Below are 26,002 nucleotides of genomic sequence, written 5' to 3'. Positions count from 1 at the left end.
GTGGAGGTGGGGAGAAAGTAACATAGAGTACATTGGGTGAGTGGGGGAGGGGATGAAGGTGATAGGTCAGGGAGGAGTGGATAGGTGGAAAAGGAGATAGGCAGTTAGGACAAGCCCAGACAAGTCATGGGGACAGTGCTGAGCTGGAAGTTGGAACTAGGGTGAGGTGGGGGAAGGGGAAATGAGGAAACTGTTGAAGTCCACATTGATGCCCTGGGGTTGAAGTGTTCCGAGGTGGAAGATGAGGCGTTTTTCCTCCAGGCGTCTGGGGGTGAGGGAGCGGCGGTGAAGGAGGCCCAGGACCTCCATGTCCTCGGCAGAGTGGGAGGGGGAGTTGAAATGTTGGGCCACGGGGCGGTGTGGTTGATTGGTGCGGGTGTCCCAGAGATGTTCCTTAAAGCGCTCTGCTAGGAGATGCCCAATCTCCCCAATGTAGAGGAGACCGCATCGGGAGCAATGGATACAATAAATGATATTAGTGGATGAGCAAGTAAAACTTTGATGGATGTGGAAGGCTCCTTTAGGGCCTTGGATAGAGGTGAGGGAGGAGGTATGGGCGCAGGTTTTACAGTTCCTGCGGTGGCAGAGATATCCATGGTGAAGATGAGGCATTGGGGGCCGGGGAAACGGAAGTCTTGGAGGAGGTGGAGGGCGTGGGTGGTGTCTCGAACGCACGGTTCTACCTCCTTCCCAAGATCCACAAGCCTGACCACTCTGGCCGACCCATTGTCTCAGCATGCTCCTGCCCCACTGAACTCATCTCTACCTACCTCAATATTGTCCTATCCCCCTAGTCCAGGAACTCCCCACATACATTCGAGACACCACCCACGCCCTCCACCTCCTCCAAGACTTCCGTTTCCCCGGCCCCCAACGCCTCATCTTCACCATGGATATCCAATCCCTCTACACCTCCATCCGCCATGACCAGGGCCTCGAAGTCCTCCGTTTTTTTCCTCTCCAGACGTCCCCAACAGTACCCTTCCACCGACACTCATTCATTTGGCCGAACTGGTCCTCACCCTTAACAATTTCTCCTTTGAATCCTCCCACTTCCTCCAGACCAAAGGGGTAGCCATGGGCACACGTATGGGCCCCAGCTATGCTTGTCTCTTTGTTGGCTACATAGAGCAGTTGATCTTCCGTAATTACACTGGCACCACTCCCCACCTCTTCCTCCGCTACATTGATGCCACCTCGTGCTCCCGTGAGGAGGTTGAGCAATTCATCAACTTCACCAACACATTCCACCCTGACCTTAAATTTACCTGGACCATCTTCGACACCTCCCTTCCCTTCCTGGACCTCTCCACCTCCATTAATGACGACCGACTTGACACTGACATTTTTTACAAACCCACCGACTCCCACAGCTATCTGGATTACACCTCTTCCCACCCTACCTCTTGCAAAAATGCCATCCCGTATTCCCAACTCCTCCGCATCCACCGTATCTGCTCCCAGGAGGACCAGTTCTACCACAGAACACACCAGATGGCCTCCTTCTTTAGAGACCGCAATTTCCCTTCCCACGTGGTTAAAGATGCCCTCCAAGGCATCTCGTCCACATCCCGCAACTCCGCCCTCAGACCCCACCCCTCCAACCGTAACAAGGACAGAACGCCCCTGGTGCTCCCCTTCCACCCTACCAACCTTCGCATAAACCAAATCATCCGCCGACATTTCTGCCACCTCCAAAAAGATCCAGGGATATATTTCCCTCCCCACCCCTTTCCGCCTTCCGCAAAGACCTTTCCCTCCGTGACTACCTGGTCAGGTCCACACCCCCCTGCAACCCACCCTCCCCTGCCACCGCAGGAACTGTAAAACCTGCGCCCACACCTCCTCCCTCACCTCTATCCAAGGCCCTAAAGGAGCCTTCCACATCCATCAAAGTTTTACTTGCAAATCCACTAATATCATTTATTGTATCCGTTGCTCCCGATGCGGTCTCCTCTACATTGGGGAGACTAGGCGCCTCCTAGCAGAGCGCTTTAGGGAACATTTCCGGGACACCCGCACCAATCAACCACACCACCCCATGGCCCAACATTTCAACTCCCCCTCCCACTCTGCCGGGGACATGGAGGTCCTGGGCCTCCTTCACCGCCGATCCCTCACCACCACACGCCTGGAGGAAGAACGCCTCATCATCTGCCTCGGGACACTTCAACCCCAGGGCATCAATGTGGACTTCAAAAGTTTCCTCATTTCCCCTTCCCCTACCTCACCCTAGTTCCAAACTTCCAGCTCAGCACTGTCCCCATGACTTGTCCGGACTTGTCCTACCTGCCTATCTCCTTTTCCACCTGTCCACTTCACCCTCTCCTCCTTGACCTATCACCTTCATCCCCTCCCCCACTCACCCAATGTACTCTATGCTACTTTCTCCCCACCCCCACCCTCCCCTAGCTTATCTCTCCACGCTTCAGGTTTACTGCCTTTATTCCTGATGAAGGGCTTTTGCCCGAAACGTCGATTTCGCTGCTCTTTGGATGCTGCCTGAACTGCTGTGCTCTTCCAGCACCACTAATCCAGAATCTGGTTTCCAGCATCTGCAGTCATTGTTTTTACCCCGTATTGCTGCCTTTGCCGAGTTGAACTGAGAAGGTGACCCTGTTGAATGTTCCAAAAGAGCAACTATGTCTGAAACAACATATTGTGGAAACTATTTAAGTAATGTGACCACTTTTGTTCTTTCATTTATCCCTTATTCGTCTATTTGATGATCTTTTGTATGACTAGAGCCTGAAAACAAATGTTTAATTAGATTATCATATTTATCTTTTTTATCTCTCTCATTGTGTATTTAATAAATAGTTAAGTCTTTTGTTTAAGATACAATGACACTGTCTGGAAAGTAATTATTTGCAAAGTCTGGGATTTGTTCTTTAAAAATCTGGTTAGCAGCTGTTGGAGTGACTATTTAGGTTTTTGATGGTTTAATTTACTATGTTGTGAATAGAGAGGTAGAAAGGCTAATTTGGTTCGGCTATCTGTCTCCTTGTCATTTCAGTGGGTAATAGGGAGGGCAAATGGAATGTTGTACTTTATTTTGAAGGGAACAGAATATGAAAATAAATAAAGGGAGATCTTGCTAATACTATAAGGCACTCGTGAGACCACAGCTGGAATACATTGCTCCCGTGGCCCAAGGAAAGATCTACTGGCATTGGAAGCAATCCAGAGATGGACCACCAGGTTGATCGTGGGTGTGGAGGGATTTTCTTATGAAAATGGTTTGAGTAATGTTGGACTTTTACTCATTGGTGTGTAGAAGAATGAGATGGACCGTTATTGAAACACAAGATTGTTTGCAGACCTGACATGATCAATGCAGAGAGGTTATTCTCCATTGCGTGAGAGTCTAGAACCAGAAGGTATTATCTCAGTAAAATCTTTCAGATGGATGAGAAGGATTTGTTCTCTGATGGCAGTGAATCTGTGGAATCCTTGAGTGCAGAGGTCTGTCAGGGGTGGGTGGTGAAGAATATTTGAGGTTGAGATGCAGATTTTTAAATCAGTAAGAGAATAAGACATGAAAGTGTGGTTGAGGATAATCAGATCAGCCACGAGCTTATTGAATGGCAGAGCAGACTCGATGGGCAAATGATGTTCTTCTGTTCCTACATCTGATGCTCTTATCTACAGTTGCACAAAATCAGTATTGCTTACGGGTTCCTTCACCCGTGCTTGCTGCTGCACTGAAGTATTACTGGCAGCATGATTTCTTCTGAGCCTCCACAAATCCCAGGATGCTTCCTGACCCCCTAACCCTAATACTTAGCTGCTAATTTGTGGAACTTTTTGAGTTTTAACCACACAGAATCATCCCATAGCTCTTTACTGCTGTTTCCCCCAACTACATAGACTTGTGTAGCTTAGTTGCCTTTCAACAGTCCAGCTCTCCACACACACAGCTTACTTCTATCAGTTTCTTGTATTGAAACCCTTGCAACATGCCCTTTCCTTGTTTCCAGATGGTATAGAATGTAACAAATATTTTGGAATTATCAAATATCTGGATGTAAGTTTGCTCGCTGAGCTGGAGGGTTTGTTTTCAGACATTTTGTCACCATACTAGGTAACATCATCAGTGAAGTGCTGGTGTTATATCCCACTTTCTATTTAATGTGTTCAGGTTTCCTTGGGTTGGTGATGTCATTTCCTGTGTTGGAAACTAAAACAGCAGCTCATGAACCTGAAAGACCGTACAGACAAGCAAAACGAATGTCATTTACAAAATGCCTTGCAAGAACTATAACAAACACTACATTGGACAAACAAGCAGAAACTAGCCACAAAAAGACATGACCCACTATCACTAGTATCCTTACATATAAGGATAAGGAAGGACACCACTTCGACTAGGACAACACATCCATCCTAGGTCACGCCAAACAGAGACATGCATGAGAATTCCTTGAAGCATGACATTCCAACCGGAACTCTATCAACAAACACACCAATTTGGATGCCATCTACCACCCTCTAAGGAAAAGAACCGGAAATGACATCACCAACCCAAGGAAATGTAAACACATAAATAGAAAGCGGGACATAACACCAGCACTTCACCAGAGGCTCACTGATGATGTTAAATAGTATGGTGATGAAACGCCTGAAAATGAACCTTCCAGCTCAGCAAGCAAGCGTACATCTGGAATCCCAACTTGAGTCACAAATCTTCTCAAAACTCACTGTTATAAAATATAGCAATCAGTGATAGAAATCAAACGTAGCAATCCCTTAGAAATGTTTGTGACCTGAATATAACATTCACCAAGCATTGGCTCTGACAGCATAAAATACATAGAGAAAAAAAGGAATTTGTCACGATACAAACCAACAAAGCACATCTTAACATCAAATTGGGCCAGTGCAGACCTAACTGGCACTCTTACATTATTTATCTGCAATAATTATGTTCACTGAGCTGACAAGTTTTCCTTTCTTGCCTGGCAAAAAAACACCAAAGATAAGCCTTCATAATCTGATTTTCACAATGTAAAGCTGAGTTCAGCACTCGAACAGACAATGGATTGCGCAAAGTGGGAATTAGTGCATGTAACTGATCACTACAAATTCCATGTAAAGGCAAAAGAACTGCATTTATATAGCACCTTTCACAACTGCAGGATACTCAAAATGCTTCACAGCCAGTGAAGAACATTTTTAATTGTAGTCACTTGTTAAGCTTGAAAGGCAGCAACCAATTTATGCTCGGCAAGCTCCCACATCAGCATCATGATGATTTACTTTAGTGAAGTTAATTGAGGGATGAATGTGAACAAGGAGTAGGTTACTCAATCCCTTGAGCCTGCTCTGCCATTCAGTAAGTTTATTGTTGATATGAATGTAAACTCATATCTGACTTTCCCCTTCCCCTGATAAACTCTCACCCACTTGCTAAAGCATAGTCTATCCACCGCTACCTTCAAAATATTCTCGTCTGGTTCCACCACCTTTTCAGAGTTCCAAAGACTCATTATCTTCTCAGAGAAAAAAAGATCACTTCAACCCAATTTTAAATTGGTGATCTCTGATTTTTTAAGTGGTGACCCAATTCTAGATTCTCCAATAAGAAATGTCCTCTCCACATTTACCCTGTGAAGATCCCTCAGGATCCTATGTTTCAACCAAGTCACCTCTTACATTCAAACTCAAACAGATCCAAACCTAGCCTTTCCATGATTTCCTCATAAGACAACCCATGCAATTCCAGCTATTAGTCTGAAACTTTCTCTGAATCACTTCCAACACATCTGCATTCTTCCTTAAATAATGTGATCAGTACACTATTCTCCAGATTTATTCTCACCCTCCATTACTCAAGCATAACCTCCCTGTGTATTCAATTCATTTTACAATAAATGACGATATTCTATTTCCTAATTACATGCTGTATTTGCACATTAACCTTGAGTGATTCATGCATTAGTACACTAAGATTTCTTTGCTTATTATATTCTGTGATCTCTAACCATTTAGGTAATATGCTCTTACATTCTTCCTGACAAAAATGGGCAATTTAATTTCCTCCCATATTATGCTCCACTTGCCAGATTTTTGTCCACTCACTTAACCCGTCTGTATTCCTCTGTTTCATCTTTATGTCCTCTTCACAACTTACTTTGCTACCTATGTTTGTGTCATCAGTCAGCTTGACAACCATACTTTCTGTACCAACATCCAAATAATCTATATGAATTATAAGTAAATATGCCTCCAGCACTGATCCCTCTGACAAACCATTGTTAACATCCTGCCAACCAGAAGTACACCCATTTATGCCTACTGTCTGCTTCCTGGAAGCCAGCCAATCTAATGTCCATACCATTAGCCCGTACACCATAAGCTTTTATTTTCCTCAATAAGCCTCGGGAGGACACTTTATCAAAATCCTTCCAAAAAAAAAAGTACAGTCCATTCTCTGGTTCCCCTTTATCCATAGCATGTGTTACTTCCTCAAAGAACTACAGTATATTGGTCAAATATGATTTCCCTTTTACAGAAACATGTTGACTCTGCCTGATCACCTTGAACTAATCTAAGTGCTCCCTTATAATCTATTTAATAACATCTGACAATTTCCCAGAACACCAAGGATACACCCTGCTCCCCTTTAAAATATTGCAATATGATCTTTTATTTCCACTTGAGGGAGAGCAGATGGGATTTAATATCTCATCTAAAGGAAGGCTACAATGCTATTTTCTGGTCCTGCACTTGGACCTGCTCACCTGGATTTTTGTGCATACGTCTCTGGATTGGTTGTTGAATCCCTTAGCATCAGACTCAACAGAAAGTGTTACAGAGCATCAGATGGCATAATTTTTTTTCCCCAAAATCTGTTTTTGAAAGGTGTAAATATTTAAGGCAGCATTGAAAACAATGGCATGTCATTTCATTGCTCAGTGATTCATTGGAGATGTCGCACTCCGTGTTAATATTATAGCAGTGATTCAATGACCTGGTAATGGACTGAGCAGAAATTGCACTCCACAACATTGTACTTTTACAGCCTGTGATTTCTGCCCACTCATTTTACTGGATGGCAAATTACAGGTTATGGATCCATGACATGCTGAGAATGTTGGGAGAGTCACCCCCGTCTATAGGTTGAAGAGAACTGCCTAGTTGTTTCACCCTGCATATGTAGTTTCAATACATGCTGCAGGGTAAAAGAATAAATTCAGTTTTAACCTTCCTGCCCAAGCAGGAGATATTCTGTTGACTGAGATTGCTAATGTACCCTAAAGATCTATCTGGTCCTGATTTATGATAGGTTGTTCCTTGGCTTTTTTTGTTGACCGATTCTTGTCCTGCAGAGTTCATATCCTTGTTTGCATGTTGAAGTAAAATGTATACAGTGATCACATTTCATTATATCTCCTTTATTTAACAGAGGTTAATTGTTCCTTTCAACAAATCTTTAAGCATCCTTCTGCTACATTTTGATTAACCATTTTATTGGGCCTAAGTTGCTTACTATGTGATGCTACCGTCAGTGAGAATAATCTTCAGTAGTTCTTTCTTTTTCAATAACCTTTAGAGAATGTGATCTGTAAGGTAAATGTGCCCATCTAAAAGTTGCCACTCCTTTCTTTAACACATTACTTCCATCTCTCTGCACTGGTATGTGATGTGTCCTACACGTTGTCATGCTGGTAGATCACATTGGAGGGAAAATGTACAGCAGTTCAATCACCTGAATGCAAATATACTGCAGTGTCATGTGATGGTTTCTGTTGCAGGGTTGTGGAACAGACAGTTTACTGTGAGATAATGTTACAGATCTTCTGATCTTCACTTAGTCAGTGACCAGACGTTTGCTCAAAAATGCGCATCACAAGAACACAAGGAATAGGGGCAGTAGAGTGTCAGTGAGATCATAGCTGATCTTGTACATCAGCATCATTTTCCTACAATAACACTATCTGTTAATGTTTCGAAATGTCAAAATCTATTAGTCAGTATTGAACATACTCAAGACTAAGGTCTCATAGCCCTCTGCAGCAGAACATTCCAAAGATTCACTGTCCTTTAAAGAAATTCCTTTTGATCTCGATTCTAAATGATCTATCCTTTATTCTAATACCATGCCCCCTGATTCTGGAGACCACAGGACTGGGTCAGAGAGTCAAATTGACGTAGCCCTATGAAATGTTATTGTATCCCGCCCCTGTCTTTCAACCCTTTCTCTTGGTAAAGTTCAGATTCATAAGGCAATGGAAATATGGAGGCAATTGTTATAAACAGTTTAAACTGGAGAGGCGAAGTGGATTGGGAGGAGATGCATTTCAGATATGTTTAGCAATGAGTTACATGGTTGAGAAATTGAACTGGGGATCTTTAGCTTTTAAAGATGATCTCGGATGCCTTATAGAACTGTGACCTTTGTGGTAAATTCATGCATTCAAGGTAAATCATGAAGTGAATCAAGGGCTGCTGTTTATCAACTCTTCCTCCACTGGAAACTCCCAAATGGTAATTTACTTACAAGTTCCCTTCCAAGATACACACCATCCTGACCTGGAACTATATCGCCATTTCATTATCACCCTTCCTGGTGATGGGTCAAAATCTAGACACTCCCTAACAATATTGTGAGTGTACCTGCACCAAATGGACTGTAGCAATTCCTTCTCACAGGCAAGTAGGGATGGGTAATAAATGCTGGCCCAGCTTGTGATGCTCACATCCCACAAATAAAACTCCATGTGACGTTTAAGGTTGGATTGATCCGGAATAATGGTGCATTATAACTGCTTGATTAGGAGTAGCAGACGAACAATATGGTGAAATGAGTGATCTGAGGAACGCTGTTCAAACAGGCTCACAATTTGTTGCCCTCTGAAGTTGATTGGCTGAAACAATGACAGAAATGTACTCAATACCAGGATAACTTCACAATTGGTTGCAGCCCATTATAGCTGGTCTCTCTTCCAGAATTAGGAATCTACACACACACACATGAAGATTTTGAATAGTTTTTGAATTTAATTCAAAACAGCTTAATTTAAATTGTCTGACAATTGGAATGTTTTACGTATTGAGTATATCACTTTATTTCTGCTGCTCAATTTGAATGATTGAACAATGATTGCTTTTTCTACTGCTCAAAACAACTTTAAGACATCAGTAGTGGATGGTACTCTGAAATTACTGCATTCGATTGGGAAAGGCAGCTAACAGGTTGAAAGTATTCTTAACATTCTACCAAATATAAAGAGGAAAGAGTTTGCGTTACTAAAGGTTGGATATATCATAATGCATCAATTAATTCAATGAACACGAAATATCTCTATCTTCCTCAGCCACAAATAATAGTGAGACAATTAAACGCTGCACAATGAAGCCTCAAAACAAAACAAATCATAGCAGGAATTTCTCCCATTTGGAAATCAGTCCCAAGGGATTGATGCTCAGAAATCGTTGCCCTGCGTCGCAAGCACATCAGATAATCATCAAAACTTGAGTTGGGTTGTTTTTCAAGCCTTTCTCTTGTATTCCTAACATGTTGGGAAAGAGCATTGGGATCTTGGAGCAACCTTATGATGAAGTCACAGAGCTCACATCCTTTAGTATAAATGGATACAATGAGCAGAGATAGTACACCAGAAGAACATTGGAAAACACTATATCAGACAATAGTAAGGGACAACATTTTATTCCTTTCTGCAACTATGAACTTCAAGTTGGAAATTTCAACTGTCCAGCAAACACAGAGACTGTATAGACACAAGTACACAAAGGTAGATTAGTCCTTACCTAATATAACTAAGTCAGGGCCAGAATCTCAGACTAATACGAAATGCCACTGTACATGCAATGTGTATGAAATGATATTAATTTGAGGCTTAGCCTGAGGATAGTTTCTTGATTTTGCCTTCTCTTACACTAATCTGTAAAGATTGTTTCCATAAAGAACCCAAACGCAGTGCGGCATCAAACCATGGAATAAAAGGTTCATTTACATATGTAAACAAGGGGCATTTGTCTATTTTAGGTCCTAAGCTACAATTTTGGACAATAATTCAGGTCAGGTGGGCGATGGTGAAACAAGGGAAGTGTAGACCAATTAACCTGATTACACTTGTCAGGAAACTTGCTCAAGTTTGTAATAGAGTCTGGAGGACAAAACACCTTGAACATTTTCACAGATTTGAAATCCAGTGCAGAATATCCAAGGGTTAGGCCACACCTGCAAAAACAGATTGAAATTAAACTCTAGAAATTGAAGGCTGTTGTTTGAAATTACTGATTGTGAAATTGTCTTAGTGACAGGAGTTTAGAGTCCAGATTTTCACCATTAAGTTCCAGCTGAGGAATTTCCAACTTCAGGAGATTTGTCTCCATTGAATTAGCCTCTCCAGACTATTCCGTCTCCAGCAGAGGGTGGGATTGAGTTGGTGCACTAGCAAACTGGATGCTGGCACGGATGCAAATGAGTGTCAAGCTGAGCTGGTTGAGTAGGTCCATCTCGATTCTTTGGGTTTTCATCTTTGTTGTATTAAAAGCAGTGAGGGTCTCCCCATTCTCCCTCCAATTCTCTCCCATAGCCTGCTCTACATCATCCTTTGCTATTGCATGCCCACTCAAACTATGTACCATAAATTCAATGAGTTGTATGATAACAATGGCAGGAATTGATGTGCACTTAAAAAAAAGCATTTCAATAATCTGCTTTAAATGAACTGATCTTTTTATAGAGTTGTAAGAACAGCAATCAAACCGAGTTCCTTTGGTATCAACAACGTACACGTTATCTCCCTTCACAGCACTTATCCTATTCAAACAACCGTACAGGCATTGAAACAAGCAATTCAAAGAAAGAACAGCAATTACAACTTCAAAATGTGTTAATCAATTAATACAAACCCTTCTTTCCTACTTGTGAAAATAGCCTTGCTGAGCTAAGCTTTTACTAAATCTCGGTGCTAGCCAAACATTTATCATGAAGGTACCTGTGAAACGCATCAACAAACTCAGAAGGCCAGTCATGGAAGGCAAGAATGAGGCACGGGTAAGATATTTTAAAACGTATCTTTTAATAGACTCCTACGGTTAGCTGACTCATCTGAAGGAGGTATGTTCTTGGACTAACCTGACTGAATAAAACTTGTGTAAGTGCAGGAATGGGCGAATATAATGGGAGGCCAACATTTGGCCTATGGACCTGGAGTTGTGGGGTAGTAGCAGTCAGAAGGGGGGTGGGTGGGATCAACAGCCCCTTCGTAGTCAGCTACCACTGCCAATAAAACAGACAAAGTCAGGAGGAGACCTGTGGCTAAGTTCCCATAGGTCGTCCTTGAAATAAGGGACCAACTAAAAACATGTTGAGAACAAACAGTTGCGCAACAGAATATCCATTTAAAATACAGGACAGCTGGTCATCTGAAATGCTGCTGAATAGTTACTTTTTTCATGGCTTTGAAATATGGAGTGTCAAGTTAAAGAATTACTTGGTTTGAGGAAGAATTGGAAAGAGTGAGGTACAGGCAAGGCAGTTTTTTAAAAGTACATATGGCTTTGTAATTTTCAGTGCAGGGTGGAAGGGGACAATGTTTATCCCTATTATGAAGATGTAGCAAATGTTTAGACTATTATGAAAATGTAGCAAATGATGTTTGGGTGATTGGAATTAGGCAAGACTGTATGACTATTATCAAAGCGTGTAAAACTTAATTAGGAGTATAGCATAAAATTGTTGTTGAAAGAATTAATTTTAATATTAATGTCACATTTCTATTTCTACATGTATCTTTAAACAGTTGTTGATTATTTGAGGGCTGGTAATAGTCAATGATTATTGTATTAAAAAGGTTGTTGTTTTCATCATAATTTTAAAGAAAGATCTGCATTCTTAGTAGCTGTCAGTTCTGTTTGGAGCATACTGTTTCTGTTCACAGAATTACAATCTTTGGTAAGCCTGGATTCTCTGAGAAAATTCACATAGTATTACTGGACAGTCATTAGAAAAACTTAACAGGTTTGCTGCGACAAGGCTCGGTTTTGTTCTGTGGATTCTGTTGCTAATTGTAGCACCAAATGAAAAACTAATTAACTGATAATGGGAGCATCATTGCTGCGGGTGACTGGATTTGATTTTATTGTCGCTCTCCAGTCTGGAGGCAAGACAATTTACACATTTTAAAATGTGATCTCAGTGTGACTTAAGATAGATTCTACCTTAAAACTATTTGTGAAGCAACTATTAGCAAGCTGCTCCACAGCAGAATTATTCACCACTATGGAAACTACGCCTTTATAATTTTCCAAGATCGTTGTTCACCTCCCAATTTGTTTTTGCATCCTTGATTTTAACCACTGAATTAATGGCAGACGTACCCTCAGACACCTGGGTCCTAATTCTGGAGGTCCCACATAAACCTCTCCATCCCTCTCCCTCTCTCTTCTTTTATGTCAGTCCTTAGACCTACCTCTTTGAACAAACTTTGATTACCTACCTTTCAGAAATCTCTCTTTTTGGCTCAGCGTCCAGTTTTGTTTATACTAATTACTGCTTGTGTGAAGTCTGCAGGATGGTTTATAAGGTCAAAGGTATGATATAAATTCAAATGTTTCTTCATACTGTAGATGTGCAAACAATTGTTCTGCCAGCTCATAAACATAAAAAAAGTAGCAATATGGCAGAGAATTTATTCATATAATTAATTTCATTGTCTGTCTATCAACTAGAAGAATAATATACAAGTCAGGTTACCAGACCTCCATTAAAATACTAACTGGAATTTCTTCAGTTGGAGTCTTATAACATCTTGATAGCTCAATGCAGTGATGTTATGTTGAGATTGAGGCTTTGTTTGTTTTTTTCAACTTCATGTAAATACCAATGTATTTATTAAGAGTAATTATGTTCAACAGATTTTGCACTAAATCTTGTATTTGATCAACAAATTTGTTTCTGTTATGGAGTTGCTTAGTTTGAGAATTTTGTTTCAGCCGCTTGATCAGCAACCTTACTAACTAGATTCTGAGAATCTCAAAAGTAATTGCATCTTTTGCACTACTGGAAATAAAATGATATCGTATCTATCCCTGGGGGCAAGACAGAGCAGCGTAACTAGGAGTGTGATTATTCCCTTGCACCCAATTTATTTACGGCAGTAAAGTACAATAAAGGAAAAACTTGGGAACTTAAGTGGAGTGGACTAGCTGCTTACTGATCTTTTAAAAAAAAATAAAACAAACAAGCAGTCTATGGAAGAAATTGCACAGAAAGTGTCAGTCTTCCTGGATTAAACAGTCAATTTTTAGCCAATGAGTCAATTTCCCAAGTCCAAAATTATGGCAAGAGTGTGAGGGAACCTCCAAAATGGCTTTAATGTGTCAATGCTCAGTGTTCACAATTATGATTTGTTGTGGCAGAGGATATGTGAGGATTAAATAGTTGGTAGAAAGGATTGGTTGTAATAAGTTGCATGTCTGTTTATGCCAACTGTAGAACGAGGTACTGAGTTCCACTGTGCATTGATCATTTCATGAATCAATAGCACAATCATGAGAAGTTTTTTAGTGATCTTAACATATGCTAGAATTATTAATCCTTAATGTGATTTAGGATGCCGTTGTGGCATAGTGATAGTATCTCTATCTCTGACCCAGGAGGCCTGGATTCAAGTCCCACCTTGTCTAGAGATGTATCATAATATCTCTAAAGATGTTAATTAGAAAATATCTCCAAATATGATTAGGATTAGCTAATCATCCCTAAGTTTTTATAGCATCTATAACATACTCATGTAACATGTGCACTGGTAAAACCTTCATCTATTCCCAGCCCCCTTTAAGTGTATGTTGGTGATTGTAGCGCCCAACTGTATATAGTTTCAACCAAATTTCTACTTCCTTAGCTTTGACGAACCTAAACAGAACCTCCTTAAAGATGCAGCATCTCCTTTGTGATGTGATGTGATGTGAGCATTGCTGCCAATGGAAGCCTTTGTTTCTTATTCAGAATTGTCCCCTGGTCATTGTGAGCTTCCTTCTTGAATGGAAGTTCATGTAGTGAAGGTACTCCTGCTGGTACAAAAGAAACTTTGGGACTTTGATTTAGTGATGGAGAAGGTGAGGTGATATATTTTCCATGAGATAGTATATGATTTGGATGGAAGTTTTGAAGAGGTGGTGTTTCCATGCATCCACTGTCGTTTTTCTAGGTGGTAGTGGTTGCAGGTTTAAGAGGTGCTATCAAAGGAAACTTAATGAGTTGTCATATTTGCCCAAGTCTAGTAGCTAAATAGGGCTCTGAGCATCCTGTCAAACACCCTATTCTCCCTACAGGTTACGGAAGAGGAGAAGAACCAAAGGATGTACTTAAGGCAATTTTATTAACACCTTTGGTACTCTAGAAAGAATCTGCTTCTGTTAAACCTACAGTGTGAAATTGTGTACGTGTATAATATAAATTGCTCATCCCATTCAAAGGAATCTGCTTGTAAAGATGTAGGGGAAAATTCTAACCTAATCTGCATTTACAAGCCAGACAAGGTTGGGCACAATACCATATCCAAAGGAATGTAGGGATGTGGACCAAGTGCAGGCAGAAGGGATTAGTTTAATTTGGTATCACGTTTGGGCACAACATTGTGGGACCAAGGGCTCATTCCTGCACTGTCCTGTATTATGTTCTAATATCATTATCTGGAGAACAATAAATGTCAAGATGTAAAAGGAACTTTGCATCCAATACATTTGCTTTCCTGGTGGGCACGTCATTTTAAAATCCAATGATTCAGTAGTGATGCTACATCAGAACTGTGCTGTCGCCCCCAGGCAAACATTGAAACCATTCTGTCGACAAGATAGAGAGTGGCCATCAAGGTGAGTGCTGTCCAAAATGATTTACACTCCTGGTTCCTTCCAACCAGTAATGAGAGATATTGGTCAAATCTCTCAACCATCAGAGCACTGCTGCTTTATGTACAATAGTTTCACCTGGTCTCAAAAGTATCTGCTTCACCCTGGAGCAGGAAAAAGTTAAGCTGAGTAAGATTATCTAACCGTGATGAAACCTGTAAGCTATAAGGAGCACTGTTCTCTATTCCCTTCATGTCCCATTTCAGTGGTTGGCTATCCACTTGCACACATCAATTGGGAAAGACCAGTTCTAAAGTAAGTAGTCGGATATTGCCCACTGTTCACAAGTGACGAATTTCTGTATTTGAAACTATAATTTCTCTACATTAGAAAAAATCCTTTCTATTGTCTCTCTCTGAGAAAAATGTATTTTACGAGTTCTGACTTCTGGAAGGGAAAGGAATTGTGAATACCATGTGTATGCAATTCACGATGAAGAATTCCAAAAGAATACAGTTACTTTTGAAAGGGTATTGCATCGTGAATTCCACCAAAATAAACACAATGGAAGTCCAGGTTGATGGTTGTTAAAAAAAAAATCCTATTGACATTTCTGAAATTGATATTGTTCTGTTTCGGATTTTGTACTGATTAGTTCTATTTGTATATTGTTACAGAATCCCTTCCATCTGCAGATGAGCCTCGAAACATCTCATCCTACCCATGCAGATGTACTTATCTTCCTCCTGACGATGAATAGGTGGTATGATGTCAGCCTAGTTTTGTGCAAAGAATGGAATGTAACCAACTTTCTCAGTCTTTTATATAATAACTCCAAATTTCACCTCGGAACCATTTTCAATATTGCTTCGGACAGCGATGACATTAACTTTGTAAATTATTTGCAAGAGTACTTGGACACAGTCAAAGAGGCACCATTGTCCATTGTCACTTTTGGCTGCGGCATTGAACATTTCCGAAAGATTTTTCAGCTAGTAGCTAACTATGGATTAATGCTGCCGGAACATCACTGGATTCTAGGTGACTCTCAGAATGTGGAGGAGTTGAGAACTGAAGGCTTGCCCATGGGTCTCTTGGCCCATGGTAAAACGACAGAGCCGGTTTTCCAGAATTATGTGCAGGACGCAGTGGAGCTGATAGCCAGAGCTGTGGCAACTGCAACTTATGTGAGGCCAGAACTGGCCCTTATTCCAAGTACAACAAACTGTATGCATTGGGAAGAAATGAATATAACATCAGGCCAGTTTCTTTCAAGGTAAGAACATTATTGGTGATGGTATCAATCATAATACTCATCATTGCAGGCTAATTACAATTTTACATTTGAGTAGTTTTGTGGTTATGAAGAAATTCAGTGGGAATTGATGAAATATGAGGTATATTAAAATTATATTGAAGACTGGTATTGGACTACAGTATTGCTTCGAGATAATTAGCATGCTGCTGTAGATTAAGTCTAAGTCAAAGCTTTAAATAGATCCGAATTAGCCTGTTTGAGCTAACTTGATTTTGTTTTGACCTAATGAAGATAATATGTGTTGACACAGGGTTTTTGACAACCTCAGGATGTCCCAGCATGCTTCACAGTTGGCAGGTTTCTTTTGAAGAATATTGTTAGGAAAGGAAGGCTGCAGCCATTATTCCCAACAAGTTGCCACAAACAGCATTAAGCTGAATGACGTGTTGTTGGGAAACTTTTCACTGTCTCAAGGGAAATCCAAAAAAGTTCCTCACTGTTATTGTAAAATCCATTCAATACTGAATCTAACAGAGATAAGAATTGGCTAGATACTACAAAAGATAGGTATTCTCTTTCCCTGGTCTCTTGTCTAAATGGTGAAAAAACATTTCCAATCTGTTTTGTGACAAACAACTGTTGGCCAAGATGTACATACATTCTTTTTTGTGTAATATACAGACAGCAGTGGGTTGGCCTTTCAAATTTTACTGCATGGCAACTTAAACAGGTCGGCGTAGGAAAGTTTGTGTTGCTACACCCATGTCACCTAGAAGGGTAGTTGGCCAAAATGTCAGGAGATATTCCCCTTCTCCTGTTCACATTGTGCCATGGGAATTTTTATGTTCACCTGAATAAGTCAACATAAGCCTCCATTTGAAGATCTTGAATGAAGGGCAAGACCTCTGACAATGCTGCATGCCTTGTATTGCTGCAATGCAGTGTTGACTTGGATTATAAAATAGGGTTTGAACCCACAACTGTCTGACCCAGAGGCAGAGTGCTATCATTGAGTCAAGCTAGCATTTGCCCCAATAAATTTTAAAAATAAAATCTGCCCATAAGTCCATTTGTCCAATTTTCTATTTCTTGACGAGTCTATGCAGCAGCCATTGAATTCAGTGGAGCATAGTAGGTGTGTTTCGTGGTGAGCTTTGTCATAAACTGCAAGGAAATAACAAGTGATTCCAATTGTTCTGTATTTTGGGGCACATGGTGGCTCAGTGGTAAGCACTGCTGCCTCACAATGCCAGGGACCCGGGTTCAATTCCACCCTCGACTGACTGTCTGTGTGGAATTTGCACATTCTTGGTGTCTGCATGGGTTTCCTCCAGTTTCCTCCCACAGTGCAAAGATGTGTAGGTTAGGTGGATTAGCGATACTAAATTGCCCATCGTGCCAGGGATGTGTAGGGTGAGTGGATTAGCACGGGAAAAACAAGGTTACAGGGATAGGGTAGGGGTGTGTATCTGGATGGAATGCTCTTCAGAGGATCAGTGTGGAAACGATGGGCTGAACGGCCTGCTTCCACACTCTAGTGATTCTATGATTGGATGTTTGCAAGCATTTTTTTTACTACTGCTGTTGTGGTTAGTCTGCTGTCACTTTTGCTTTAGTGGATGTTTCATACATTTTCAGTTGTGTCCTTTTGAGTTTAGGCTTTTGACTTCCCTTGAATTGGACAGAACCACAGAGAACTGAATAGTGCAGTGAAGCTCTCTAATGTCCTCTCATATTTGTTGATTCAACTGCAGAACATCTTCAATTTTTAATGGATCATAGAGCTTTTCAAAATCATCACTTTTAAGTTTTTCAGTTAGAATTGAGACTCAGCTGTTCAGAATTTCAAAACTCATGTTTTGCACTGTCAAATTCACATGTTCAGCAAAGCTAATGGCCCAGATATTTCTAACAGGATAAATGCTTTGTGCAGTGACACTGCCTTGAGAGTTTCTGCAATCCAAACTTTTCTGATATTTCAGCAGGGACTTCTGATCTCAGCTGAAGCATTGAAGGGTCAAGTGCAGCCTATCCAGGGAAGAACCATCGGGTACAAGGGAGGGAAGGAAAGGGAAAGGGAAAGGAAAAGGAAAAGAGGAAGGAAGGAAGGTTACATACCCATGTCATAACACTAGGTGCCACGTTCAGGTACATTTGGAAAGGTCCAGGTCTTTCAGCTACTGAGGGATGCGGATGAGTGAGTGGAATGTCGTTGAGGCACTCGGGTAAAGGGTCTCACCTATGATCTGCCAAATACAATCGGTCCCCACTTTCTCTGTATGGGAACCACACAATAATCCGGTTGTGAAGAAGCCATGCCAGACCTTGGGGCAATAGCCCAGTCTAGCTAAAGCTAGAACCCAGAGGCCATCAGTTCTATATTCAGCCGCACCCACTCCTTGGAGTCCTAGCATAGACAAGTAGAGAGATCAAGTGGTGGGAACAGAGGACAGGGAAGTCAGAAGCAATGGCATCAGATGCTTTTCATCAGTCCCAATCTAACCTAATGTACACTGCCTCTGTTAGGCATAGATTGCCTTTAAATGAGGGACATATTCAAATCAATATGACAAGATAGTTGTTTGGTTTGTTCTGTCATGCTCATGGTGTATTGACAGGGCCAGTTCAGCTGGGTTGATCCCAGTGGCAGAATGGCCTGGGTCTTTCAAGACCCTCAACTGGCAGCAGGGTGGGAACGTTCAGGAGATTAATTCTGGAGGAGGCAGGAACACAGTCGAGATCTGACGCAATACCATCTCACTAACTAAAATGCCCGACCTGCCTCCAAGCTGGTGTTCAGTTGAGCTGAGATATCATGCCTAATCTGAGTTAGACCAGGTATTAGCTAGCCTCATGTTTCCTTGCAGTAGGTCGCACATATCCTGACCTAAATCTCCAGTCCTGAGATCAGCATTGGAGATTTTCTCAGAGGGGTCTGGCAGTCGGTATCAGTTCATTGGAAGTTTAAAGATCCTGGGCAATTTCTGTGCATGTGCGCGCGCACGCTCAAGCCTTCATAGAGAGTCTTGACACACATCTGAAATTTTGAGCTCCAACTCTGACAGTCTGGATACTGGAAAATTTGGGCTCTTATTTACTGTGGAGTTAGCAGTAGTGTGACCAATGGAAACATATATATTGAGGACTTAATGCAAACACTCCATGTACAGTACTGAAGAAGTGCTGCACTGCTGCTGGTCTTGGCCTTTGAATGAAATGTTAGGCTAAGGCCTCATAAGGAGAAAGTGAGGACTGCAGATGCTGCAGATCAGAGCCGAAAATGTGTTGCTGGAAAAGCGCAGCAGGTCAGGCAGCATCCAAGGAGCAGGAGAATCGACGTTTCGGGCATGAGCCCTTCTTCAGGAGTGAAGAAGGGCTCATGCCCGAAACGCCGATTCTCCTGCTCCTTGGATGCTGCCTGACCTGCTGCGCTTTTCCAGCAACACATTTTCGGCTGAGGCCTCATAAGGCCTGGAAGAGATCCCATAGCACTATTGGAAGAGGAGTGTGGATTCATGCTTAGCATGTACCCCTCAACCAAAACAGATAATCTGGTAATCAATACATTACAATATGTGGAAACATTTTTAGTGCACAAGTTGGCTTCCCCGGTTTCTGCATTGCAACAGTGACTACCCTTAAAAAAAGACTTGATTGGTTTTAGACCACTTTGGATGACCAAAGATTGTGTAAAGCATTGAGAATTATTTTAAGTGATATCCATCCTCTATGGAAAAATAGCTCTTAAAAAGTGACCAGAGTAAATCTCTGAATCAGAATCAACTTCAGATGTGTTGTCAGCTGAATTCAACAAACAAATAATTGGTGTGCTTTCAGTAACATCGAAAGAAAGCTTAGGTAGACAGATGTTTGCTCGGAATAATTGGGACTGTGAATGCTATCAAGAAGATTTCCTTCTAAAGGCGGTGAAGTAAGGGTGAATTCAGTATGTGTTGCTGCTCATTGGAATTACACTATCGCCACTATTCCTAATTATCTCCGACATCAGTCATAAATCATTGCTTGCTGTGTCAACCTATTTCTTGCATCACCCATTGACATGGTTAGAATGCTAAGTAAGGCTTGATTTTTCATGCTGTTCTTTTTAAAGTGGATGAATGGAAAACATGTTTTATTTTGGAATTAGGGCAGCAGAATGTTTTTTTTTCCATTTTGTAAAATCTTCTTTATTTAAACAGGCCTGTGATGTTGCTCTATATTTTTAAAACTTTGATGAAACAGTAAGCTGTATTTTCAATGATAAGTAATATTGTCAACAAAACCAATAATTAGCAGGTTAGTTCAGCAAACCATCTAACTGTTTCAAGTGACCATCATCGACAGGGAACTACACCTGATACCAATGTATCTAAGGAATTGGCAGGCGAGATGTCCACAATGTCCCATTCATTAATTTTAATGAACAGAAATTCATGACTATTGACTCATTATTTCTCCACGTATGCTCCAAACAGACTGTAGGTATTCTACCAGAAACTTGTAAAATTGTCCCTGTCTATGTATATCATCTGCCATAAGCACTACTTTTTTAAAAATTGAGATGAGTTGGATGAAGGACAATAATTCTAATGTGAGACTCTGTTAAGACTGAAAAAGGGAATAAGGGAATAATCAGTGATTAGGTGCCTCCAGTTTTATTTTTATTAAAATCCTTAGGATTGCAGAAGGAATTAAAGATTGAGGGTGGTTTAAAAGTTTGTTGATGTGGGAAAAGATGAATTAAGAGATGGAATCTTGTAGTATGAGATTGTCAGGAGGCACGCAAGCATTTGTACTATCGACAAAGTGCAGCGTAGCAACTGACCAAGGCTCCTTCAACTGGTGCATGACCTCTCCCACTTAGAAGGACAATGACAGTAGATGTCTGGGAGCAGCATCACATGCAAGTTCCTCTCTAAGCCACACATGAACCTGATTTGGATCTATATCACCCTTCCTTCACTGTCACTGGACCAAAATCTTGGGACTCTGTTCATATTGACTGTGGATACATCATAGGGTGGACTGCTGTGGCCCATGGAAACACCTTACCACTGTCTTCAGAGCAGTTAATAATGGGTAACTAAAGCCTTGCCAGTGATACCCACACCCCAAGTATAAAGAACAAAGCTTTACGAATTGGAATAAAATTTTTGCAGTTTGAAACAAGCAAAAGGGAAGTGTCACCATGGTGATAAAATAAACAAACTCGTTCACAAGATGATGAAGCAATAAATGATGAAAATTTAAAGTAAATAATACGTCCCCAATGAGACGATAAATTTGAGTTTTTGAATAGAGCTTGAAATGGGACGCATTTTCATAAAAATATACGATAGGCAATAACTTTCATATCTTGGATTATCATGAACTTTACCTCAGGCTGAAAGTTATTCTAATGAAAAAAGCAGTAAAACTCACTTCTTTGAAATAATCACATTTATGATGAAAGGAGCTAATCAGACTGAAAGTGTACTTAAAATATCCACTTCAGTATGAAAGGAGAAATTGGTTGAGTTAGGAAATGTCACAACTTGGTAGATGTAATGCGGTTTAAAGGATCACTTTAGATCTGGTTTCTGTTGTTTAGAAATCAGATCATGTAACACTCAATCCCATGTCCTCTCATCATCAACTAATACACTCATGCAACCCCCTATGCTGACTCCCATAGTTGGCCAGACTTCAGGCACCACATGAACATTTTAAAAAAATACAGCTCTCAACAACATACTGTTTATATTGAGGTAACCTCCCTTTCATGAAATATATTCAAAGTTTTAAATCTCAGTTGGCCACTCTCTATTAAGAGAAAGTGAGGGCTACAGATGCTGGAAATCAAAGTCAAAAAGTGTAGCGATGGAAAAGCACAGCAGGTCAGGCAGCATCCGAGGAGCAGGAGAGTTGATGTTTTGGGCATAAGCATTCCTGATGAAGGGCTTATGCCTGAAACGTTGACTCTCCTGCTCCTCAGATGTTGCCTGAACTGCTGTGCTTTTCCAGTGACACACTTTCTCACTCTCTATTAAGACCTTACGTTAAAAGATAACTAATCCTTTGATAGCCCCTTTAAACTATAAATAAAATAGTGAACTCAATACCACTAGCTGAGATAATCATAACTTTTAAAACTCTGTTAACATTTCTCAAAAGAATTCCACTGAATATGAACCGGATGGTAATGTTTTCCTAATCTGTACCAGATAACCCTCAATCATGCAATCCAGCTTTTAAATTTTGACTGACAACTTCAAACAATTTTTCTCTCGCACGGGTAAAGAATAGGGGATTTGAAACAAAACTTTCAGATTATCACATATGAACAGATCTTATTCACCATTCAAAAGTATTTATGTCTACTCCAACAGCTGCTACTTCTAAACTAGGAGTTAGGCATTGGGACAGCCAAAATACGGTCAGTTTGAATTCAGTAAACATTTGATAGCTCTCCTGAGTTTTGATTTCCTGGCTGAGAGATTCACATCACAGTCCTTTCTCTCCATCAGCAAAATCTGGATTATCAAAATTGGGCAGGATTTTGGCATCTACATTCTACCGGCCATTTTTAAAGGTCGCAGAGTCTTCCCAGCCCTGAAAATTTGGCTCTCTGGGTACAGCTGTTAAAGACAGTGGGTGGTAACTATTGTTTAGAGATGAGAACTGTGAAGCACCTCTCTAAATAAATAAATGAAACAAGTATTTACTTGTATCATCCAGGCTGCAAAGAAAATTATGATTTTACAATTTGTAATTACAATTTATACAGCGCTTTGAAAGAACCAAACAACATGAGACACGCCACAAGAGAATTTGACACTGAGGTATTTGAGGAGATATTGTGATTGGTGACTAAGGGTGTAGTCAAAGAGGCAGTTTTTAAGGAACATTTTAAAAGGAGGGGAGGGAGGTTTGGAGAAACAAGGCTTTGGAAGGGAATTGCAAAGTTTGGGCCTTTGGGAAGTACACTACCAGTCATGGAATGTTGGAAAAAGAAACTCAGGAAATTGGAGGAGGGTAGGCATCTCAGATGGTTGGGAAAGGTTACAATAGTAGGGAGAGATGAGCCTATATTGAAGGGATTTTTGTCTTAAAAAAATAAATATTTTAAAATCCAAGGTGTTGCATCTAGAGAAGAAATGGAAATTGACATTGATGACCTTCATAGATTCCCTACGGTGCAGATAGAGGTCATTTGGCCCATTGCATCTGCAGCAGCCCTCGTAAGAATTCCCATTCAGACACATCGCAGTGATCAAACATTCACATAATCATACATTAAATGTCCAATGGTGTGCAGGTTAGGTGGATTGGCTTTGGGAAATGCAGGGTTGTTGTTAAGAGGCGGGAAGGAGGGAGGGAAGGAGGGAGGGAGGTGAGAGTGGTCTGGATGAGATGCTCTTTGGAGGGGCAATGGAGCCCGATGGGCCGAATGGCCTGCTTCCAGACTGTTGGGATGCTATAATCCCATGTTCGAGGAAATGTGACTATTCAAGAGCCAACTACAGTTCTGATAAATTTAAAATAACTTCTGAAAGTTGCAGTGCTAATTAGGATGGGGAATGTGTATGAAATTGGAGTCAAGAGGAAAACGTCCAGTTATTCAGATTCAGCAATTGTAGATACATGCAAATAACTTAGAGGTTGCAGGTGTTCGTAAGGTTTGGTTTCAAGCTGTTGGAGGCTGTCGCAGCAAACCCATTATGCTGTGGGTAACATAGTTGCAAGTGAGACAAAGCTTTTCTGGAACAGAAAAAATAGATATACGTTTTGTTGTAGGATATCCTTGTGTTGCAGCCAGATTCTGTGCGAGGTTCCCTGTTTTATTACATGTCTAAACTGTGAAACTCCCAGGTAAGGAACTGGTTTCCCCTCTTTATTCACCCATGCTTTGGTTGGTTGCAACAACGTTAATTTTTTTAAAAACCCTTCCCTTCTGATTATCTTTCTTCCAGACCCAAATGATTTTATGTTTTTAATAGCAGTCAATTTAACCAGGATATCTTGAATTAGCAAAGACTGAGCTTGTTAATTACTAAATTTGAGAATTAGTAATGGAAAACACATACACAAATCAGAAATAAAAGCTTTAAAAATAAACTGGATCAGTCCATGAATTCTACATAAAGAATGGATATTTGACCATTATAGCTAGAGGTTCAGCAGGATGGATGATGTTTTTCCATGCACAATTGGCTTTAATGATCTTTAACTTTGCCAATTGGTTGGGATGCTGTAGTTCTGATGTCTCTTGATCATGATTGAACTCTAGCAGTCTGAGTGAAAGAGAATGTTCTGCTGTCTGGTTTCTTTTTTAACTGGTTTGCAGGATTCAGAGTTAGAATGGGTTTTTACCTGCAACATAGGTAAACTAGGGGATAAATCTTCAACTGTGCCTTCACACCACACTAAAGCTCAAATGTAGGCAGATACCCCTGAGAATACCAGTAGGGTTTTTAAAGACAATATCTTTTTTAATTTTCTGTGTTTTTGACTGTGGGCTGAAGTGGAGGAAAGGTTGCTTTAAATCCATAGATTGTGAAAGTTATTTGCTACACATTTAGAAAGCAGGTTACAGAAACTCATTGTACAATATGTTTATCCTTATGCATTGATCAAGCAGTGGGGGAGGCCAGTTGTATGTGGACTGGCACCAGAGGATGTGGTTGGTGAGAGATTCAGCCAGCAACAGTTTGCTGATTGGTTTGTGGAGTGTGATCAATTGTAGACAACAAAGGCCATTAAGCCTGATAACAACTATCTGATTGGCTTCTGGGTAGCTGAACAACTTGCAGTAGTCTGATGGCTTCTGCCAATATCGTGCACACTCAAGGGCAGATGATGGCCTGTGTAGTAAGATAGCTAAATCCTAAAGAAAACCAATTTTCCCACTCACCAGTTGCTGTAAGCTATGATCTTTAAACAAGTAATTAAAATACTTTTCAGTAAGAATACCAATTGTCTGCGTCTCCTACAAAGACGTGAAAGAACTTGGAGATGAGACAGAAGAACAAAAAGTCCTGGCTAGCAAAAAGATCATTTCAACAAATTCTGAATTGGTGCCGTCGAACTACTTGCCCAGTTTTCTTCCAGATTCACCCATAACAATGATGTTTTATCTTTTTGTATGAGTCTGTAGGAGGCATTTTGAAAGGGGATTAGAAATTTAGCTAGTAGAGTTATAAATTGGTGGTCCATAACCTATCTATAGTCAAATCTATTTATTTGTAGCAAATCGTCATTCTTGTTAAGTACTGAAACTTGATCTGTATTGTCTGTTAGCCTAGGACTATCTGACAGGTAATTTGGGGATTTGGGATAGTTTAACGTTTATGAAGATGCTAGGAATAATGAGGCTTGATATCCAGCTTGCTAGCCCAGTGAAGCATGACTAGTTGAAATGGCCTTTAACCTTTTCCTTTGTATATTCCTGGAGGATGAAATAGACATGTCTGCAAGAAATCACTTTCTGCTGAGACGGAATAGTCCACTCTCCTTATCTCTTCATTTTAGGTCTGTCTGTGTTTGAAGTTTCCCTGACAATTTACATGTGCAACATTCAATTGGTTTCACACAGGAAGCCACACTGTTATTGACTTTAACATGCACAGTTTTTCTGTAATAGTCCACATTTTAAAAAAAAATTATACATTTGGAATTAAAAGTTAATAATGTCTATAATTCCTTCAGGATTCTGATCTGTTATCACATCACTTGGTATTGCAAACAAGTGAGATAACAGTTTTTGTTTTCTATACATGTACAATGATATCACACCAAAGCCCATTCTTTAGGATTTAGCCCTTTGGGTTCTAACTCAGTCTGTCCTATCTATGGTGAATAATGTGTGGATTTTCTTGCTCTCAACTCTGATGAGAAAGTTCACCTGGCTATCTTAAAATTCAGATCTCTCAGCATTCA

The 26,002-nt window shown here is 40.7% G+C and overlaps 1 protein-coding gene and 1 long non-coding RNA gene across 2 annotated transcripts in view; one reads left to right on the top strand and one right to left on the bottom strand.

Annotated features, from left to right (window-relative positions):
* Positions 1-26,002, top strand: part of grin3a (glutamate receptor, ionotropic, N-methyl-D-aspartate 3A) — a 144,620-nt gene that overhangs the window by 37,530 nt on the left and 81,088 nt on the right. Inside the window, exon 2 of the mRNA XM_043715600.2 lies at positions 15,504-16,102. Coding sequence (XP_043571535.2) covers positions 15,504-16,102 — 599 coding nt within the window. The remainder of the gene's footprint in view (positions 1-15,503; positions 16,103-26,002) is intronic.
* The window catches only part of LOC148151863 (uncharacterized), a 120,781-nt gene that overhangs the window by 77,499 nt on the left and 17,280 nt on the right, over positions 1-26,002 (bottom strand). The gene's annotated exons all lie outside the window — the stretch shown is intronic.

Source organism: Chiloscyllium plagiosum, unplaced genomic scaffold (assembly GCF_037043375.1).
Source record: "Chiloscyllium plagiosum isolate Xiang-an unplaced genomic scaffold, Cpla_swu_hap1 HiC_scaffold_2, whole genome shotgun sequence".
Taxonomy (NCBI): Eukaryota; Metazoa; Chordata; class Chondrichthyes; order Orectolobiformes; family Hemiscylliidae; genus Chiloscyllium; species Chiloscyllium plagiosum.
This window is presented reverse-complemented; position numbering and strand designations above follow the sequence as displayed.